The sequence below is a fragment of the Hippocampus bargibanti genome, linkage group LG01 (assembly GCF_051943395.1).
Source record: "Hippocampus bargibanti isolate YZ-2025 linkage group LG01, ASM5194339v1, whole genome shotgun sequence".
NCBI lineage: Eukaryota > Metazoa > Chordata > Actinopteri > Syngnathiformes > Syngnathidae > Hippocampus > Hippocampus bargibanti.
The window spans coordinates 7,219,869-7,236,550 of NC_142734.1; the positions used below are offsets into that span (position 1 = coordinate 7,219,869).

Sequence of the window (16,682 nt, forward strand, 5' to 3'; positions counted from 1 at the left end):
GCAAAAAGGCACTAACAGCATGCAAGATTTGAGATTCAAAGTTAATAGCTACGACATTCACTTCTGCTAGTTAGGTTAACATTTTCAGGACGAGTCTCCTATTACTCTTTTCCTTTTGGCTTTTCCCTTCAAGAGGTCGCCACAGCAAATCAGTGTCCTCCATCTCTAGAGGTTTGATACGCGTGTATGTTTTGACCAAGCTTTTACGTCGGATGCCCTTCCTGACACAACCCTCGGTATTTATCCGGACTTGGCACAGGCACAAGATTGTGGCTACAGAACAAGCAACTCGCTCAGAAAAAGGCTCCCAAACATAAAATAGTCATCGGCAGAGCAACATTCAAAAAAGCAAAAACTATACTCACCATTTGATGACAATGCACTGATCTTACCGTGAAATATGGGCATCTCTTTCCCTACATTACATCACAAACAGAACTTCAAAGTCCTTTAAGCTGCTTTATAATAATAATAATAATAATAATAATAATAATAATAATAATAATAATAATAATAATAATAATAATAATAATAATAATAATAATAATAATGATGGGCGGCCCGGTAGTCGAGTGGTTAGCACACCGGCTTCACAGTGCAGAGGTCGCCGGTTCGCGTCCCGGTCCGGCCTCCCTGTGTGGAGTTTGCATGTTCTCCCCGGACCCGCGTGGGTTTTCCCCGGGTCCTCCGGTTTCCTCCCACACTCCAAAAACATGCATGGCAGGCAGATTGACCACTCCAAATTGTCCCTAGGTGTGAGTGTGAGAGTGACTGTTGTATGTCTTTGTGTGCCCTGCGATTGGCTGGCAACCAATTCAGGGTGTCCCCCGCCTCATGCCCGAAGACAGCTGAGATAGGCTCCAGCAACCCCCGCGACCCTAATGAGGAATAAGCGGCACGGAAAATGAGATGAGATGAGAATAATAACAATAATAATATATGTATAAGATTTAAATGAATCACATTTTTAATGGATTCCCTGACATTAATTAAACATTTCATTTGCCTTTGACAGGTCTTAGATATGAATGATTTATCTGCAAAATTTATTTACATTGAACATCAGGATGACAGTGACCAATTAAAAGGTTACCCAAGGTGTCAGAATAAAAAAAGGAAGAAAAATGTTTTTTTTTTAAATGACTTTTTTCTCATGGTTGATACTGGGCTTAAAGGACAACCGACGCCTCCAGACAAGTTGTGTCCATAATTTGTAAAATCACTTCAAATGACTTCTACTGAGCGTATTTTACAACCGCATATAGCTTTATTTTACGTTCCAAGACTCTCGCTAAATATTCAGGAAGTATTGTTTTCGAGTTGATGACGATCCCCACGTGACATCATGTTTGGAACGCCTCTGACCGTGAAAGCAACACACAATGCATTTGCGGTACTTTGTTTGGTCTGAAAACTTCGTGTTGATCCGTGTTGATGGCGAAATTAGAAGGAAAAAACATAAATAACGAGATGGTGAATCATTGTGAGCTGCACCAGGACTACTATTTGATATTAGTTGAAACAAATTCCCAGCAGACAAATCAGCCCATTTCCAAAGGAGCTTGGGCGCCATCCTGCGCATTTTCTGGGCGCTACATTGGAGTCCAGACGCCTCAAAATGAGACGGAAGGACTTCTTTAATCGATTGCAAACTTTTATGCTTTCCTCTTCAGAACTATTTGAATCATATTCATAACTGGATGAGTAACAAGAAAGGATCCATTGTTTTGATTCTAGGGCAAGGCAAGGGGTCCTGGTGTGATGTCACGAACAAGGGGGCGGGACATTATGAAACTCGGCATCTCTGAGGTCATTTTGAAGTAGTTTTGGGACACTAAGTCATTTTTGTTGGTGTTTTGCATTTGACTAAAAAATCAGCCTGCATGTTTTGGGTATTTTAGATGCTATAAAACGTTTTTCTGATGCAACAAAACAAACAAACAAAAACAAAAAAATGGTGTCGGTTTTTTTTTTGTTAAAAAGATTATTTCTTTTTTCCCCCTTTATATATTCATGATTTTATGATACAATACAATACATATTGAAAGAAAAAAAATATTTTCAAAAACTAAGGAAAAAACATATGGTGACAAGTCTCAATCAATTGTACCAAGTTGCTGATTTGACGTCACCTTCACAAAGTATCTTGCCATCTGTGACTGCCAGTATTCTTCAAGCACATCACTCAAAGTCTTTGCAGACTTAAACAACTTATAATAATAATAATACATTTCATTTATAAGCGCCTTTCAAAACTCTCAAGGTCACTCCACAGTCACAGGATATTTTTTTTATGTGAACAGTTCGATCAACCCTGGTCTTTGCAGCGATCAACTCGTCATGAGGTAAATTGAGGTGATCATGCAGACTGAGCAACTGCAAGCAATTTTGACATTTGACTGTTACCATGACATATCCTGTGATACTGTCAACGGTTTGCGAGATGGTGATGCCGGGTGCGGATCCCAAAAAGCGTAAGTGTAAAAGTCCGCTAAGGTTAAACAAACACGTACACGATGCATGCAGCAAACAAGCAGCAAACAACCAATGAACCGGCACCGGATGGTCGTGCCGGGTGTCATTTTAAGTGACAGTGATTATAACGACCAGCACCTGCGAGGCTGCCGGCAGGGCTGACGTCGCTACCCGTTGGTCGCCAACCAGATCATGACAGATACACGTCATAAGCGACTCAAAAAAAAATCCACAGGCAATCTCTTAAACAAAGAGGCTCACTCATTATTGACTGGCAAAGCGCGAAGTGAGACCATGTGTTCCCATCCATTTTCCATACCGCTTATTCCTCATTTGGGTCGCGGTGGTGCTGGAGCCTATCTCAGCTGTCTTCGGGCACGAGGCAGGGGGCACCCTGAATTGGTTGCCAGCCAATCACAGGGCACACAAGGACGTACAACAGTCACTCTCACACTCACACCTAGGGACAATTTGGAGTGGTCAATCTGCCTGCCATGCATGTTTTTGGAGTGTGGGAGGAAACCGGAGGACCTGGAGGAAACCCACGCGGGAGACCAACCGGCGACCTCTGCACTGTGAAGCCGGTGTGCTAACCACTCGACTACCGGGCCGCCCGAGACCGTGTGTTTGATGGCTAAATTGTTTTGGCCCCTGCAAATTCAAAATAACTGCAGTTGGTCTTCAAAGGTGAATTTGGTTGAGTGACATATCATCATGGTCCTGTGAAACATCCCGCAGTGCATTTTTGTTGCCTTTATTTTTATTTATTACTTTTAGGTTAATGGGATATCCGAAACGTAAACATTTTTTACATGTCTAGCTGCTCACCTGCAGAGAAAATTCTTATCCTGTGACTGTAAATTGTCCTTGTGAGTTTTGAAAGGCGTGTATAGATACATGATAAAAATGTCTAAAAAACACGTCGGAAATGGACATACGTCAGTTTCACAGAATAGGACAGTGATGATTTGTGACATTGAAGTTTTTGTCAGGGGAAATCAAGAATCCAAGTCATGCTGCCTTGAGTTGTGTCTTGATCATGGGTTGGCCATCAGTTCACTCCATTAAGGAGAGGCCGAATGACTCCAGAAAAGTTGAAGCTAGTATCTGGGAACTATTGTCTGAAAGCTTTCCTTTATTCTTCAGCTCTTTCAAGATAATCGTTAATCTCTCCACCTTGTTCCTCAAACGTCGTGTTTTTTGATGAGAAACCTTGAGTTTTTTTTGCAGGCTTCTGATGGTTTCCCCCGCAGTGTGTAGCTTCTGCTTGATCTTTCGTGGGTTGGGGTCGAGGCAGTAGTTGTGATCTGCTGCACAAGGCCTTATTGCGGACGCTGATGAAAATGTGGAGGCTGGTTGAGATGATTCGTGTCTGTCAGTCACCGGTTTCCTTTCCTTCAGTTTCTGGTGGAAAAAAGTGACAATTTATATGCAGATTGAAATTATATATGAATTTAGATGAAAAACCAGATGCTTCTCAAAAATCTCTCAGGGGAAATCAATAAACCTAGAAAAATGGCTTTGTGAGACTACTGTTGATTAGCTTTCAAATTCCAGGGCATGTTGAATGTGTGCCAAAAAGCCATTTGGGTGACACAAAGGGATGTGCAAGATTCAAAAATTCAATTCAAGGGATGGATTTAAATTTGGATAGACTCCATCAAAGAATTGAATTGAATTTGAAAAAGTGGAATTGAATGCAGTGAAACCCACTCATTATAAATGAGTGGGGATGAGACTTTTAGCGTATATTTCTCTTTCAAACATTATAGGACAACCGACGTCACTTTTTTGTTTCCTAACTGCCACCAGAAAAACTTTTATCGCATCTAAAATACCCAAAACACGCAGTGTGATATTTTTATTCAAATGCAAAACACCAATAAAAATGACTTCAAGTGTCCAAAATCTGCAAAAAATTGAGCTGCAAATTGGCCATTTTCAGAAAGTCCCGCCCCCAGTTCGTGACGTCACGCCAAGACGTCTTGCATTACTGGAGAATCAAAACAATGGCTTCAGATTCAGAGAATATGCTTTCTTGTTACTCACCCAGTTATGAATATGATTCAAATAGTTCTGAAGAAGAAAGCATACATGTTTGCAGTCAATTAAAAAATTCATTCGTGTCATTTTGAGGCATTAGGGGTGGGAAATGTCGCACCCAAGGGAGGCAGAAAATGGCGACAAAGCTGTGTAGGGAATTAGTCAGCCCATTTCCACAGGCTGATAAATTCCTTCCATGGAGATTGGTCGCCCTCTTCTGGTGGCTTTTTGGTGCAACATGAGGTTTTCAGACCAAACAAGTACAGCAAAATACATTTACGTGATGGAAGGACAGCTACAATGTGTCTTTTTTTCGGTCAGGGGCGTTCGGTCAGGGGCGTTCCTTCAGTGACATCACGTAGGGACTCGTCACCAACTCAAAAACAAGACTTCCGGAATATTCAGCACATATTTTTGGACCGGTAAGTACTGGAAAAATCATGTACACCGACCTTTTGAAGACATGGAGGAAATTTAAAGACGCTCGGAATGACACCTTGCTTGAGTCGAGTCGTCTGGCCACTTCGGTCAAAATCTTCCTCTGGGAAATGGTCACTACAGATTAATGTGACACCAGGCGTGGCCGTGAAATTTTTCCTCCTCAATGCCTGGACCCATTCTCTGCATAGGTTTTCATCTTTAGGGAACCTGTTTAGAAAAACTCCAAACTTTAGATGGACGCTTGAAATGACCGTATAGATGTGCCAAGTGTTATGCTGTGTCAGGATTGTTGTGTTTGATAAAGAGTGACTGGCAAACTTGAAATATTGCATCACCGAGACCAGTGGGTTTTAATCTTGTTGGAGGCACCGAACCCCAACAGTTTCATATGCTCATTCACTGAACCTTCTTCCAATGACTGTGCCTACTAACTGCAGTCGAGACTGAGGGGTGGACCTCTGTGGCGGAGGATCCACCGAATCCCTGAGACCGACTCACCGAACCCCGAGGGTTCGACCGAACCTAGGTTAAGAACCACTGATCTAGACCCAATGCTTCATCAATTACTGTTTCGGCTTGTAAAATTTTCTTTTAACCAACAAAAAAACGTACTTTTTTAACATGAAGTTAGTTCTTTTCACCAATGATTTTCATCACTACTTGCAATCCTGAAATGGCTACAGAACAGATTACAGATTTCAGTGATTACTACACATAATTATTTCTTGATAAATTACCGGTATTCAAAGTAACTTTAAATATCCTACAGTTCCATCTAATTACACGATTGAGTTTCTACTTCTGTTTTGTTATTTCTGTTTTTAGTTTTCTCCTGCATTTGTGATAGACATGATGTTTGGACTGGAGACAGTGCCACTGAAGAAAAGACAGGAAGCAGAGCTGGAGGTAGCAGAGCTGAAGATGTTGAGGTTTTCTTTGGGAGTGTCCAGGTTGGATAGGATCAGGAATGAGTACATTAGAGGGACTCATATTCGAGGCTTTGGAGAGAAAGTCAGAGAAGCCAGACTGAGATGGTTTGGACACGTCCAGAGGAGAGAGAGTTACTATATCGGGAGAAGGATGCTGAGCCTTGAACTGCCAGGCAGGAGACCAAGAGGAAGACCGAAGAGGTTTATGGATGTTGTCAAAGAGGACATGATGATGGTGTGAGAGAAGAGGATGCACAAAACCGGGATAGAGGACATTGATTCGCTGTGGCGACCAACGGAAAAGAAGTTTTCTCCTGCATTGACATATTTTGGATCGTCCATCCATCCATCTTCTGCCGCTTATCCGTGGTCGGGTCGTGGGGGCATCAGCTTCAGTGAATCGTGCTTTTTTGAAACAACAATCACTATTTTTTTTCTTGCTGCGCGTTTTGAGCTGTTGGGTGCAATTTTCCTTCATTTTGGAGTGATGTACCATTCGTCTTCCTTTTGTTTACTTCACGCTCTGTTTGTTGCCCATTCGTTAAATTACCTTCCTATCCGTTTTTGTTGTTCAAGCATGAACGTACGGATAGCCCCTAATGTTGTTCTTGTTAAGATTGCTCAATGCATTATTAATGCATGAATGATGCATTGTTTGGATATGAAAGTTTAGCTACGGATGTATCCCAAGATGCAATTCGGGTGGGTGGTTATGCAGATGTTCCCACCTATGGTTGTTAAAAAAAACTTTGAATTGCATGTTCAATAAAATGTAAAAAGGAAAAACAGACGAAACAATGGAAGAACATTCTTGAACGCGTTTTCAGGAAGCTTATACTTATGTAGAATATTAAATAGTTTGCGAAACCGTAGTCGGCGTTTGTAATCTTGCGAATGAGTCACTATGATGATTCCCACCACGATTCGCGCTTTTGGCTTTCTGTGCACACTCACCACACGTCGGTCGTCCCTCACCGTAAGATGCTATGTGACCGTATCTTAAGTTAACGAGAAATAGAAGTCTGCATATTCGCAGTCTCACCGGTGAAATGAGCATGTGGCGCCGCTTCCCGACTTATTGTTACAATCGTACGCCACACACTGTGGCATTTTCGTCGTGGAGACCGAAAAAACGTGAATACGCACCACACAAACCAGGCGCAGCTAATGGCAACGCATGATGGCCGCCAGCGCACTTCCGGTCACGTGTCTGTCAGTGTGGAGAGTACTTTGGGTACTTCTGCCTTCTTCAGTTTTCCATTTCAACCCAAAGGACTTACATGATCGCGACTGTGATTACGGAGCACACGCGTCCTTGGTTGGTATTCAGCAATACAGAATAGTGATGTTAATCATAATAAAGTATATGTTACATTTAGGGAACAACTCATGCCTGTGATCTAAAACACATTTTAAGTGCTAAAATTAATTTTGCACAAGTAACAGTGTCAAGTTGTTACATAACTTCTAAATTTAAAAAAATGGGTTGCGCCAGGCGGTTGGCTAGTAAGTGCAAAAGTACAGGTTTTGATGCCGTCTTTCTGTGTTGAGTTTGCATGTTCTTCCATTGCCTGTTCTCTGGGTACTTTGGCTTACTCCTACATAAAAAAATGCATGGTAGGTTCATGGAACTCTCAATTTTAACCGTGTGTGAGCACAGATGGTATCCCACATATTGGCTGGCAACCAGTTCAGTGTCCCCTCTGGTGGTGATAAGCATGTCATGACCCGAGTGGAGATAAGCAGGTAAGAAAAGGGATGGATGGCGGGTTGTAACAGAAAACAAGTCAATTAAATTCCACAATAGATCGAGTTGAGTGATTTAGTAGCATTGAAATTGCAATCCAACTTCCATATGCACAACTGTTGAAACAGTTTTCGAAATTGTCATACTGTATATGAGTTTGTGCCCCATTGCATGCAAAATAGCCCAAATAGGATCCCGCCTCCCCCAAACAACTACCTGATATATTCCTGTGCAACTGTTAATACTGTAGATGGTTATTTGAGAATTAACATCAGTTATGACCAGACTTTAAATGAAAAAAAAAATTAAAAAATGATGATGACACCCCCCCCCCCCCCCCCCGACATAGTCCAAAACAAAGTATAAACAAATGATGTCAGATGGTTTTTTAATGATTCCAAAAATAGTCTCTGAAATAGTGGTTTGTTTTTACAAAATCATCCATATCTGGACTTCTTATGTAAACACAGACTGTCAGACCTGATGGAGACAAGAATGAATGCAGAACCTGTAACAGGTTGGAACAGTCTGAGAAAATTAGATTTTTCCTCATCTCATCAATTGATCCTCCTGTTATGCTTGCAATCGATTTGGCCCACCAAGTTTTCTTGCTGCCTTGAAGTGTATACATAGCAGCACAACATTAGGCTTATTATTGTTGGTGTCAGAACTATAACTCGGGTTTTAATGGCTGCATCAGGAATTAAAATTTCAACAAAATTCTGACCACACAAATTGAAGGTTTTTTTGGACATGCTTCATGTCATTGAGGTGAGCATTCTTCATCTACTTGGCATCTGAATATAATTTTATCTGACGATATCTTATGTGGCATAGGGAGATGGGTCAAATGGCTAAATATTCCCGTGACAATTTGCTCTGGATGAGTTTCGCCCACTGTTGCAGACACAAATTATCGCAAGGACAGTAAGATTTACTCAGGATGTGTCAAAACAGTTTGTGGCCAAATTAAAATAATTAAGAGCAGCCTCATCTCAAATTGACAGCTGTTGAATTTCAGAGGTGTCACCTTGCCGCTCCGACAGCTGGGGCAGAAGTGAATATGACGTCTGTTCTTTGGTTGCGTCACAAATTACTCAATGGGCAGATTTACTCTGCAGCTTCAGTCTCCGTTGGCTGTCCTGTCGCGTTCTCCACAGTCTTTGAGGCCTTGATGAAGGGGTGGGTTAGTGTCTTGAGGTCAAAACAAGAGGCGGACCAATCAACTACAAGAAAATACCTAAATGGCAAAACCAACCTTCTTTTTCTTTTTCTTCTGAGCCTTACGACTGGTTGAGCTTTGAAGCAAAGTCTATTTCGAAAAAAAAAAAAAGATTACAATGACCAACAACCTCACAAGGATTCAGACACTATAATAATTAACTCATTCACTGCCAGCCATGCAAAAATGTGTCCACTCCAGTGCCATGTTTTTTTTTATTGTCACACGAATTCCTGGACCCATAGAATATTGAGTTTTAGGACTACATAAACATTTAATGCAGCGTAAGAAACCTTAGACTCTCTTTCTTCTTTAGAAGAAAATTGTTAATTCCTAAATTATGTGGGTATGGAGTTATATGAGCTTGAAAACAGGGTGACTGTCAAAAATACAATGCAATACATATTGCTTTACCAGAGATCCCAGCCAATGGAAATTAAAATAGCGAGAATGAGGTCACCATTCCATTGTCACTCTTGTGTAGGATATCTTTCTTCCACGACATTTTTACAGTGTGAGAAATGCGATGATGTTTATCGCATGTTTACTGGCGAAAAGCGAGGTAAGGGAGCATATTTGTTTTCTTGTTTCATCGCACGGTATTTTACTCCCAAGCGATTCCGATTGTCAACGGATCCCTGAACATAGCGCTTTAATAACAGCTGAAGCTGGAACAAAGTGCTAACATGGAAAAAAGGGAAACGCTGCCCACTTGTGAAAGGGAAAAACATTGCTAGAGGCCATGGCCAGTGCTTTATTGGCAGAAAAAACAAAACCCAAACAAATTTGTGAATGACACTGTCCGTCATATTTTTAATTCCAGAATAAATTTGTGAATGGCAGTGCATGAGTTAATGGCTTTGAAAATCAATGCAAAGTCAAATGGATGCAGTGCCCCACTAATGAAAACACCTTTCTCACCTTCAACTCTGCATCCTCCAAATTGTTCTCCGACTTGTACATTTCGGGTTCAAAGAGGCTGTTTGTGATTCGCAGTGGTCCATTGGCCATAAGCAACACAGTGAACTTGAATTGAGCTACAAATTCACCTGCACAAACAAGACAACTTAGCTCAACTGTGCACGGCACACCTGGCTAAGAAAGATGGCGGCTCACCCTCCTTCTCCTGGAGAATGTTGAATGGTTGCAGCAGCTCATGTTTGGTGCACTCTACCACACCCAGCCTGGCCTTGCCCTCATCCTCAAATGCCCTGAGGTAGTAAAGACGAGTGAAAAATCAGAGGCTACAAAACCAATGGGCTAATAAAATACAGACAGGCGAACATGCAGAAAAAAACTGTTAAGACAAGTTTGGATAAAATGAACAGTGAGCGGTTCTTGCCTAACATTTTACGGTAGGTCTTTCCAGGGGGAATGCAAAATACTAATATGGCTCTAAGGTTCCGTGCTCCACTAACATGAGGCACTGGAAAGAAGCTCAAAGAGGCAAGATGGTTTGGGACAGGCAAATTCAAGGTTTGAAAATAAATTAACTCATTCACTGTCATTCACAAATTTATTCTGGAATTGAAAATATGACATAGAGCGCCATTCCCAAATTTGTTTGGGTTTTGTTTTTTCATGCTTGAGTGCCGATAAAGCGCTGGCCATGGCCTCTAGAAATGTTTTTTTCTTTTCCACAAGGGGCAGAATAGCCCTTTTTTCCATGTTAGCTCTTTGTTCCAGCCCTATATAAACCACTATGTATGTATTGCATTGTATTTTAGACAGCCCCGCCCTCATTTCAAGATCATATAACTCCAAACCCATAAAATGTAGGAACTCTTTTTTTCGGATGAAACAAGAGAGTCCAGGCTTCTTACGCTACTATATTTATGTAGTCCTAAAACTCAATATGCTTTGGGTCCAGGAATTCAAGTGACAATGACAAGAACCCTGGCACTGGCGTTGGCACATTTTTGCTCGCCTGGCAGTGAATGAGTTAAAATGAATAGACAATGTATCATAATCGACATTGTTTATAATTTGTCAAAAAGAGAAATATTTTTTTTTCGTTTGTGTCCGCATGACTGTATCATGCTGCCGCCGGGTGGCCGACTCGCGCATCCGTGCAGGAGCTACAATGACTGAATGATGATGATGATGCACAACCTGTTAAAACCTCGACATCAGCCTTCTCATTGTCCTTTACTTTGTCTATAGAAAGTCCAATATTCTTGTAACCAATGTGTGTGATCCATTTCCATCTAGGATTGTATTCTGCACGCTCCTCTCTGACTCAAACTGCCCTCTATCAAACTTTGACTTGGTCTTCTTCGAGCTCGTCTGCCTGGTGACATCATCATCCACCCAACACACTCACAATCTCTCCACCAAATGTCTCCAAAGCATCTGCTCTCACTTTGTCCTCAAAGCATCAAATTTAGCTATTAAATAATAATAACAGAGTAGTATTATTTTTTTGTTGCTGCTGCTGTTGGGTTGTCAGGGAGATTCCAACAGATTAATAGCATTTCCATTGATTTCAGCGGGGAAAGATGATTTGAGGTTACAAGCATGTTCCAGGAAAAAATTAATATCAAGGCCCCACTGTGTAAATCGAGCTCCCATACAAAAAAAAATAATCCATAAATATGGCACACGAAAACTCTCAAATCTTTGTCTCTGTGTATTTATCTCCTCACGAAATGAACCAATTGATTGAATGACTTAAAACAGCAACAAGTTATAAAATGGTTACAAATTCAGTCAGGAATACATTTGACGGAAGTCAGCCAGTCATAAAATGGGCGACACTGTACAAGTTATTGGACAGAAAAATATAAATAAAAATACCTGAGAGTGAAAGCCATTTTATCGAACCGCCTCTCCATTTCACTGAAGAACGCACGAGAGGTTTTCATCTTTAATCCGTACACCTTGTCGGGGTCTCGTTTGTAAACAGTGGTCCTCAGGCCACCATCTTTTGCCTGATTTGCAACACAAAAAAAATATTGTTTCATTTTATCACATACATTTTCTTTAAAAGCTGCAGATAAAAAAAAAAATTGAGAAACACTTGAACATTTTGGTTGTCTCACCTTTCCCTCTCCAGTGCTGACGAGCACATCCACTGCATATACTTCATGCACTTCAAACTCAGCTTTTTCATGGTCCTTCCTACAAGTACACACAAAGTCATCCATTGGTGGAACACACATAAGGGAGAGAGAAGCACACTCAAAGCTGTTTTCACAAAGCGGAGAGGTTCAGTCCGTTGTCAAAATTTAGATTATACTTTTAGACAATATCGTTTTTTCATGAAAAGAGCTGTTCTCTTTTTTCACAACACAACAAACATTTACCAAACTGCAGCCCCCAAAAAAACTCAAACAAAAACCTTGACGTGCCTTCTCACCCCAACTATTTTTGTAGTATGTAGATACAAACGCTCCCCTACTAACAAACATTCGAGTTACGAACAATGGTACGTATGAACATTTTTGCTAACTCTCTAACATATGTAGTGTTCTCTCCAGTTGTACATGTACATATCTTTATAGAGCACAATTTTATTAAATGGTTATTTTTCAGTATAAACCAATACAGGTTACTTATACAAGCCGTAAACATATTTATATAAACCTTAAAGGACAACCAACGCCTCCGGACAAGTTATGTCCATAATTTGTAAAATCACTTCAAATGATTTCTACTGAGCGTATTTTACAAAGATTCCACCGCATATAGCTTTATTTTATGTTTCAAGACTCGAATATTCAGGAAGTCTTGTTTTCGAGTTGATGCGTGACGTCACATTCGGAACGCCTCTGACCGAGAAGGCGACACACAATGCATTTTGCGGTCCTTTGTTTGGTCTGAAAACTTCGTGTTGATCCGTGTTGATGGCAAAATTAGGAGGAAAACACAAATAATGTGATGGTGTATCATTGTGTGTTGCACCAAGACTACTATTTGATACTACTTGACACAAATTCCCAGCAGACAAATCAGCCCATTTCCAACGGAGCTTGGGCGCCATCTTCTGCATTTTATGGGTGCTACATTGCTGTCATTGACGGCTCAAATTGATATGGGAGGACTCCTTTAATCGATTGCAAACATTTATGCTTTCCTCTTCAGAACTTTTTGAATCATATTCATAACTGGATGAGTAACAAGAAAGCATCATCTCCGAATCTGAAGCCATTGTTTTGATTCTCGAGCAAGGCAAGACATCTTTGCGTGACGTCACAAACTGGGGGCGGTACTTTCTGAAAATTACCAATTCGCAGCTCAATTTGTTGCAGTTTTAGCACACTTTAAGTCATTTATATTGGTGTTTTGCATTTGACTAAAAATATCAGCCTGCATGTTTTGGGTATTTTAGATGCTATAAAACGTTTTTCTGATGTCAGTTAGGAAACAAAAAAATGGTGTAGGTTGTCCTTTAAACATACTTACATAAGCCTTAAAGGACAACCGACATCACTTTTTTTATTTTTAACTGACACCAGAAAAACATTTTATAGCATCTAAAATACCCAAAACATGCAGTATGATATTTTTATTCAAATGCAAACCACCAATAAAAATGACTTCAAGTGTCCAAAATCTGCAAAAAAATGAGCTGCGAATTGGGCATTTTCAGAAAGTCCCGCCCCCAGTTCGTGACGTCACGCCAAGACTTCTTGCATTGCTTGTGAATCCAAACAATGGCTTCTGATTCGGAGAATAAACTTTTTTGTTACACATCCAGTTATGAATAGGATTCAAATAGTCCTGATGAGCAAAGCATACATGTTTGCAATCGATTAAAGAATTTATTTGGGCCATTTTGAGGTAACATTGGGGGACAAGCTCTTACAAAAAAAAGAGGCACAAAATGGCGACATCCTGTGGCCACCTCCGTTTCCACAGGCTGACAAATTCTTAAATGGCGCTTGGACCCCCTCTGGCGGCTTTTGGGTGTAACACAAGGTTTTCAAAAAAACAGTACAGCAAAATACATTGACGTGATGGAAGGACAATGCGACGATGCGTCCTTTTCACGGTCAGTGGGTGGTCCTTTCGTGACGTCACGTACGGACTCGTCACCAACTCAAAAACAAGACTTCCTGAATATTCAGCACGAGTCTTAAAACGTAAAATATAGCTATATGCGGTGGAATCCTATTAAAATACACTCAGTAGGAGTCATTTGAAGTGATTTAACAAATTATGGACACAACTTGTCCGGGGACGTCGGTTGTCCTTTAAACACACATTCCATACAAAATATAGCACTGAAGCAACTTACGAACTAATTCACAACAGTTCGGAACGTATCTCGTTCGTAAGTTGGGGAGCGTCTGTATACTGTATGCACAGCAAGACAATATGTAAATTATGGTCCAAACCATACTCTGTCGCGCTGTATGTGTAAATACTGTTTCGTGGAAACGCAGCATAACCAAATGTTTAGCGAACCCACTTTTGCTGGTCCGTTGGGTTCTGGATGATAGTTTTCTCTCCATCTATGACGTGTTGTTTCAACTGATGGGACAGCAGGCCTATGAAGAACAATGTCAAATTAGGTGGACCAAATGCGAGTACACAATAGAGCGCAGAGAAGTCACCAACCTTCAATTGGCGAGCACTTGAATGACTTTGCAATCTTGTTCCACGCCTCTGTGACCTGTGTGTTCTGAGAGGGAGGCACGACAGTGATTAGACCATAGCGGAAGCCACATGAATGCCAATCATATCAGATGTGATGGTATGACAATGTCACCTTGTTTCCGGGTTTAACAAGACGTAGTGCAGCCTCAGCGCACATATGTGCTGCCATCATCACATCAGCCTTGCGGCCTGTCAGGGGCTTTTCCTACAGAGGAACAGTAAAGAGTGAACATTTGCAAATCAAACAGTGTAATCGAAGCAAATTATCCTTTTTCTTTCTTTCTTTTTACCTTGGTCACACCAACAACAAAGCTGTGAGCCGCATTGCAGATGAAGCCATCCACGTGCACGCCGAGATCACTAAACAGGTATACAAAATAGAAAAGCATGAGCAATTTCTTACTTTGAATTCTAACATTCACATAGCATGTTGTTTAGACAGCTTACACTTTGACAAGATCCCCGTCCTTTAGTACAACATCGGGGTCACTCCTAAGCGGAGAGTGATGGCACACACAGTTATTAACCGACACACATGTCGGAAATGCGATACCTGGGAGGTGGGGGAAAATGTTACAATTTGATGACAACTCAATACACGTACATCCTAAAAACAGAAAACTCACCTTTCTTCATCTCTTTCTCCTTCTTGAAGATTTTCCCACTTTCTGTCATGATGAAGTCATCTCCCTTTTCACACAGGCTGAGCACCGAAACACCAGCCAGAGCTGCCTCAACTACCATTTTCAGGGCCTCTGCAAGATCGACAAAAATATTTGACAATTAATTGGATTGGCTAGTTGTGCAGTAGAAAACAACTAAATGTGAATAAACCCATTTTGATATTTGAATACTGTGTCAGTGCTTTGGGGTATGCCCTCCTATGCTCAATGCAGTTATTCTTACAGACAATGGTACACTGGTGAGAATAAAGATTCCAATTTTAAAGCATTTCATAAAGGAGGTATTGTCTGTGTTAATTTGTCCAAATCATAATTTACTGTTAATAAGAGCATATACTTTTTCAGATAAGAGATGACGAGACTGTGAATGAATAACTACACAATTATAAATTTTAATAGTATCTGTGCATTTGAAATGCACATCCAGCAGAGGTCTATTTCGATAGATTCATTGTGGTTGTCTATTCAATTTAAAGGGGAAACTTTGTATTAAAAAAGATGGTGACTTAAGAGAAACTTCACTTACACATTTATTACAATTAAAGGTCTGAGCTAAACACATTTAATAAGACCGTATCCTATCAAGTGTATCATTTTCCCCCTGAGTTTGTGCAATGTAGGACTTGATTTGAGCCAGTTTTCAAGACATTCATTATCTCAAAAGAATTGTTCTTGCCTCTTCATCATCGCCAGAGGCTTATGAACAAGCCTCTACAATATTAGCTATAGACAACGTGTTATATAATGTTTCATTTGAAGATTACACTTTGGATACTTGGTCATCGTTAACTGTTAGCACCAGCTAGCTTGCATTACTTAGCCGTTTAGCTTGCGAGCGAGCCAGTGCTATTGATAAAGCTGCATGGCGACAAACGACTCGTCACATTACAAGGAAGGCTCTGGTGAAATCAATTGAACTCGCTGCGGTTCGGGGTGCTTTGTGCTCTGGTTGCGGCTTATGAAAGACACAGTAGCAGCTGCCACACAGCGGTTTCGACTAGCTGTCTGCATGGATCGGCTAGCTAACATTCGGCAGCTGCTGTCACGTTAAACTATCCAAACGACTCACGGTTGGCGATCTCGGCTCCCATCTTATACTTGGTCACTACCAAGTCATCGGCGACCGTCTGCTCGGGTTTTTCGTCTTCCCCAGACATGTTGGCAGGATGTCCAAGAAGTCACAGCAACTTTTTGACACCCAAACAATCCTCCCGGCAAGCGTCAGCGAGTAGCACGATGGCCCAAGCACGCTTCGAAGCCAGGACCAAGAGATCCCACCCCGCCCCAAAGAGGCGTAAACTCAGACCGAGATAGTCATCGTCGTTATGCTGATGTTTAGTTTCTAGTAATGGGAATTCCGGCTATTTTTAGAGAGCCGGTTCTTTTGGCTCTGATCATCAAAAAGAGCCGTCTCAGTCGGCGCCTGAATTTTATGTCGTAAATTAATTTACGACAAAAAAAGGTAAAATTATATGTAAAATTAATTTCTAAAAAAACATACAATATATACATTTTAAAAATTAATATGGCTTTATTTAGTG

General features: G+C 40.9%; 2 protein-coding genes and 1 long non-coding RNA gene across 3 annotated transcripts; 1 reads left to right on the plus strand and 2 right to left on the minus strand.

The window, feature by feature from the left end:
• Positions 1-1,245: 1,245 nt before the first annotated feature.
• Positions 1,246-7,034, minus strand: LOC148902909 (THAP domain-containing protein 2-like). The gene is made up of 3 exons (XM_088992994.1): positions 6,931-7,034; positions 4,971-5,166; positions 1,246-3,879 (listed from the first exon to the last, which is right to left on the minus strand). Exons 1-3 carry the CDS (start codon positions 6,996-6,998, stop codon positions 3,532-3,534), a joined length of 612 nt encoding a protein of 203 aa, XP_088849120.1. The 5' UTR covers positions 6,999-7,034; the 3' UTR covers positions 1,246-3,531.
• Positions 7,035-7,173: 139 nt separating this feature from the next.
• LOC148902910 (uncharacterized) lies at positions 7,174-11,632 on the plus strand. Its single transcript, XR_016114553.1, has 3 exons — positions 7,174-7,206; positions 7,549-7,634; positions 11,069-11,632. It is a non-coding gene; the product is annotated as an uncharacterized LOC148902910 (long non-coding RNA).
• Positions 8,007-16,413, minus strand: LOC148902911 (proliferation-associated protein 2G4-like). Its single transcript, XM_088993000.1, has 13 exons — positions 16,211-16,413; positions 15,085-15,213; positions 14,906-15,011; positions 14,749-14,818; positions 14,571-14,663; positions 14,420-14,483; positions 14,271-14,349; positions 11,899-11,977; positions 11,654-11,787; positions 9,974-10,068; positions 9,779-9,906; positions 8,894-8,947; positions 8,007-8,805 (listed from the first exon to the last, which is right to left on the minus strand). The coding sequence occupies exons 1-13, from the start codon at positions 16,296-16,298 to the stop codon at positions 8,746-8,748; spliced, it is 1,179 nt and encodes a 392-aa protein (XP_088849126.1). The 5' UTR covers positions 16,299-16,413; the 3' UTR covers positions 8,007-8,745.
• Positions 16,414-16,682: the final 269 nt, after the last annotated feature.

Bases quoted from the DNA above. Each gene is read 5' to 3' on its own strand.
- LOC148902909 (XM_088992994.1), bottom strand. From the start codon at position 6,998: ATGCCACAGTGTGTGGCGTACGATTGTAACAATAAGTCGGGAAGCGGC. The intron at 5,167-6,930 runs GTGAGACTGCGA...TTTTCTAAACAG, and splicing joins GCCACATGCTCATTTCACCG to GTTCCCTAAAGATGAAAACC. The intron at 3,880-4,970 runs GTCGGTGTACAT...TTTTTCCACCAG, and splicing joins TTCCTCCATGTCTTCAAAAG to AAACTGAAGGAAAGGAAACC.
- LOC148902911 (XM_088993000.1), bottom strand. From the start codon at position 16,298: ATGTCTGGGGAAGACGAAAAACCCGAGCAGACGGTCGCCGATGACTTG. The intron at 10,069-11,653 runs GTATTTTTATTT...TTACTACCTCAG, and splicing joins AAAATGGCTTTCACTCTCAG to GGCATTTGAGGATGAGGGCA. The intron at 9,907-9,973 runs GTGAGCCGCCAT...TTGTTTGTGCAG, and splicing joins CATTCTCCAGGAGAAGGAGG to GTGAATTTGTAGCTCAATTC.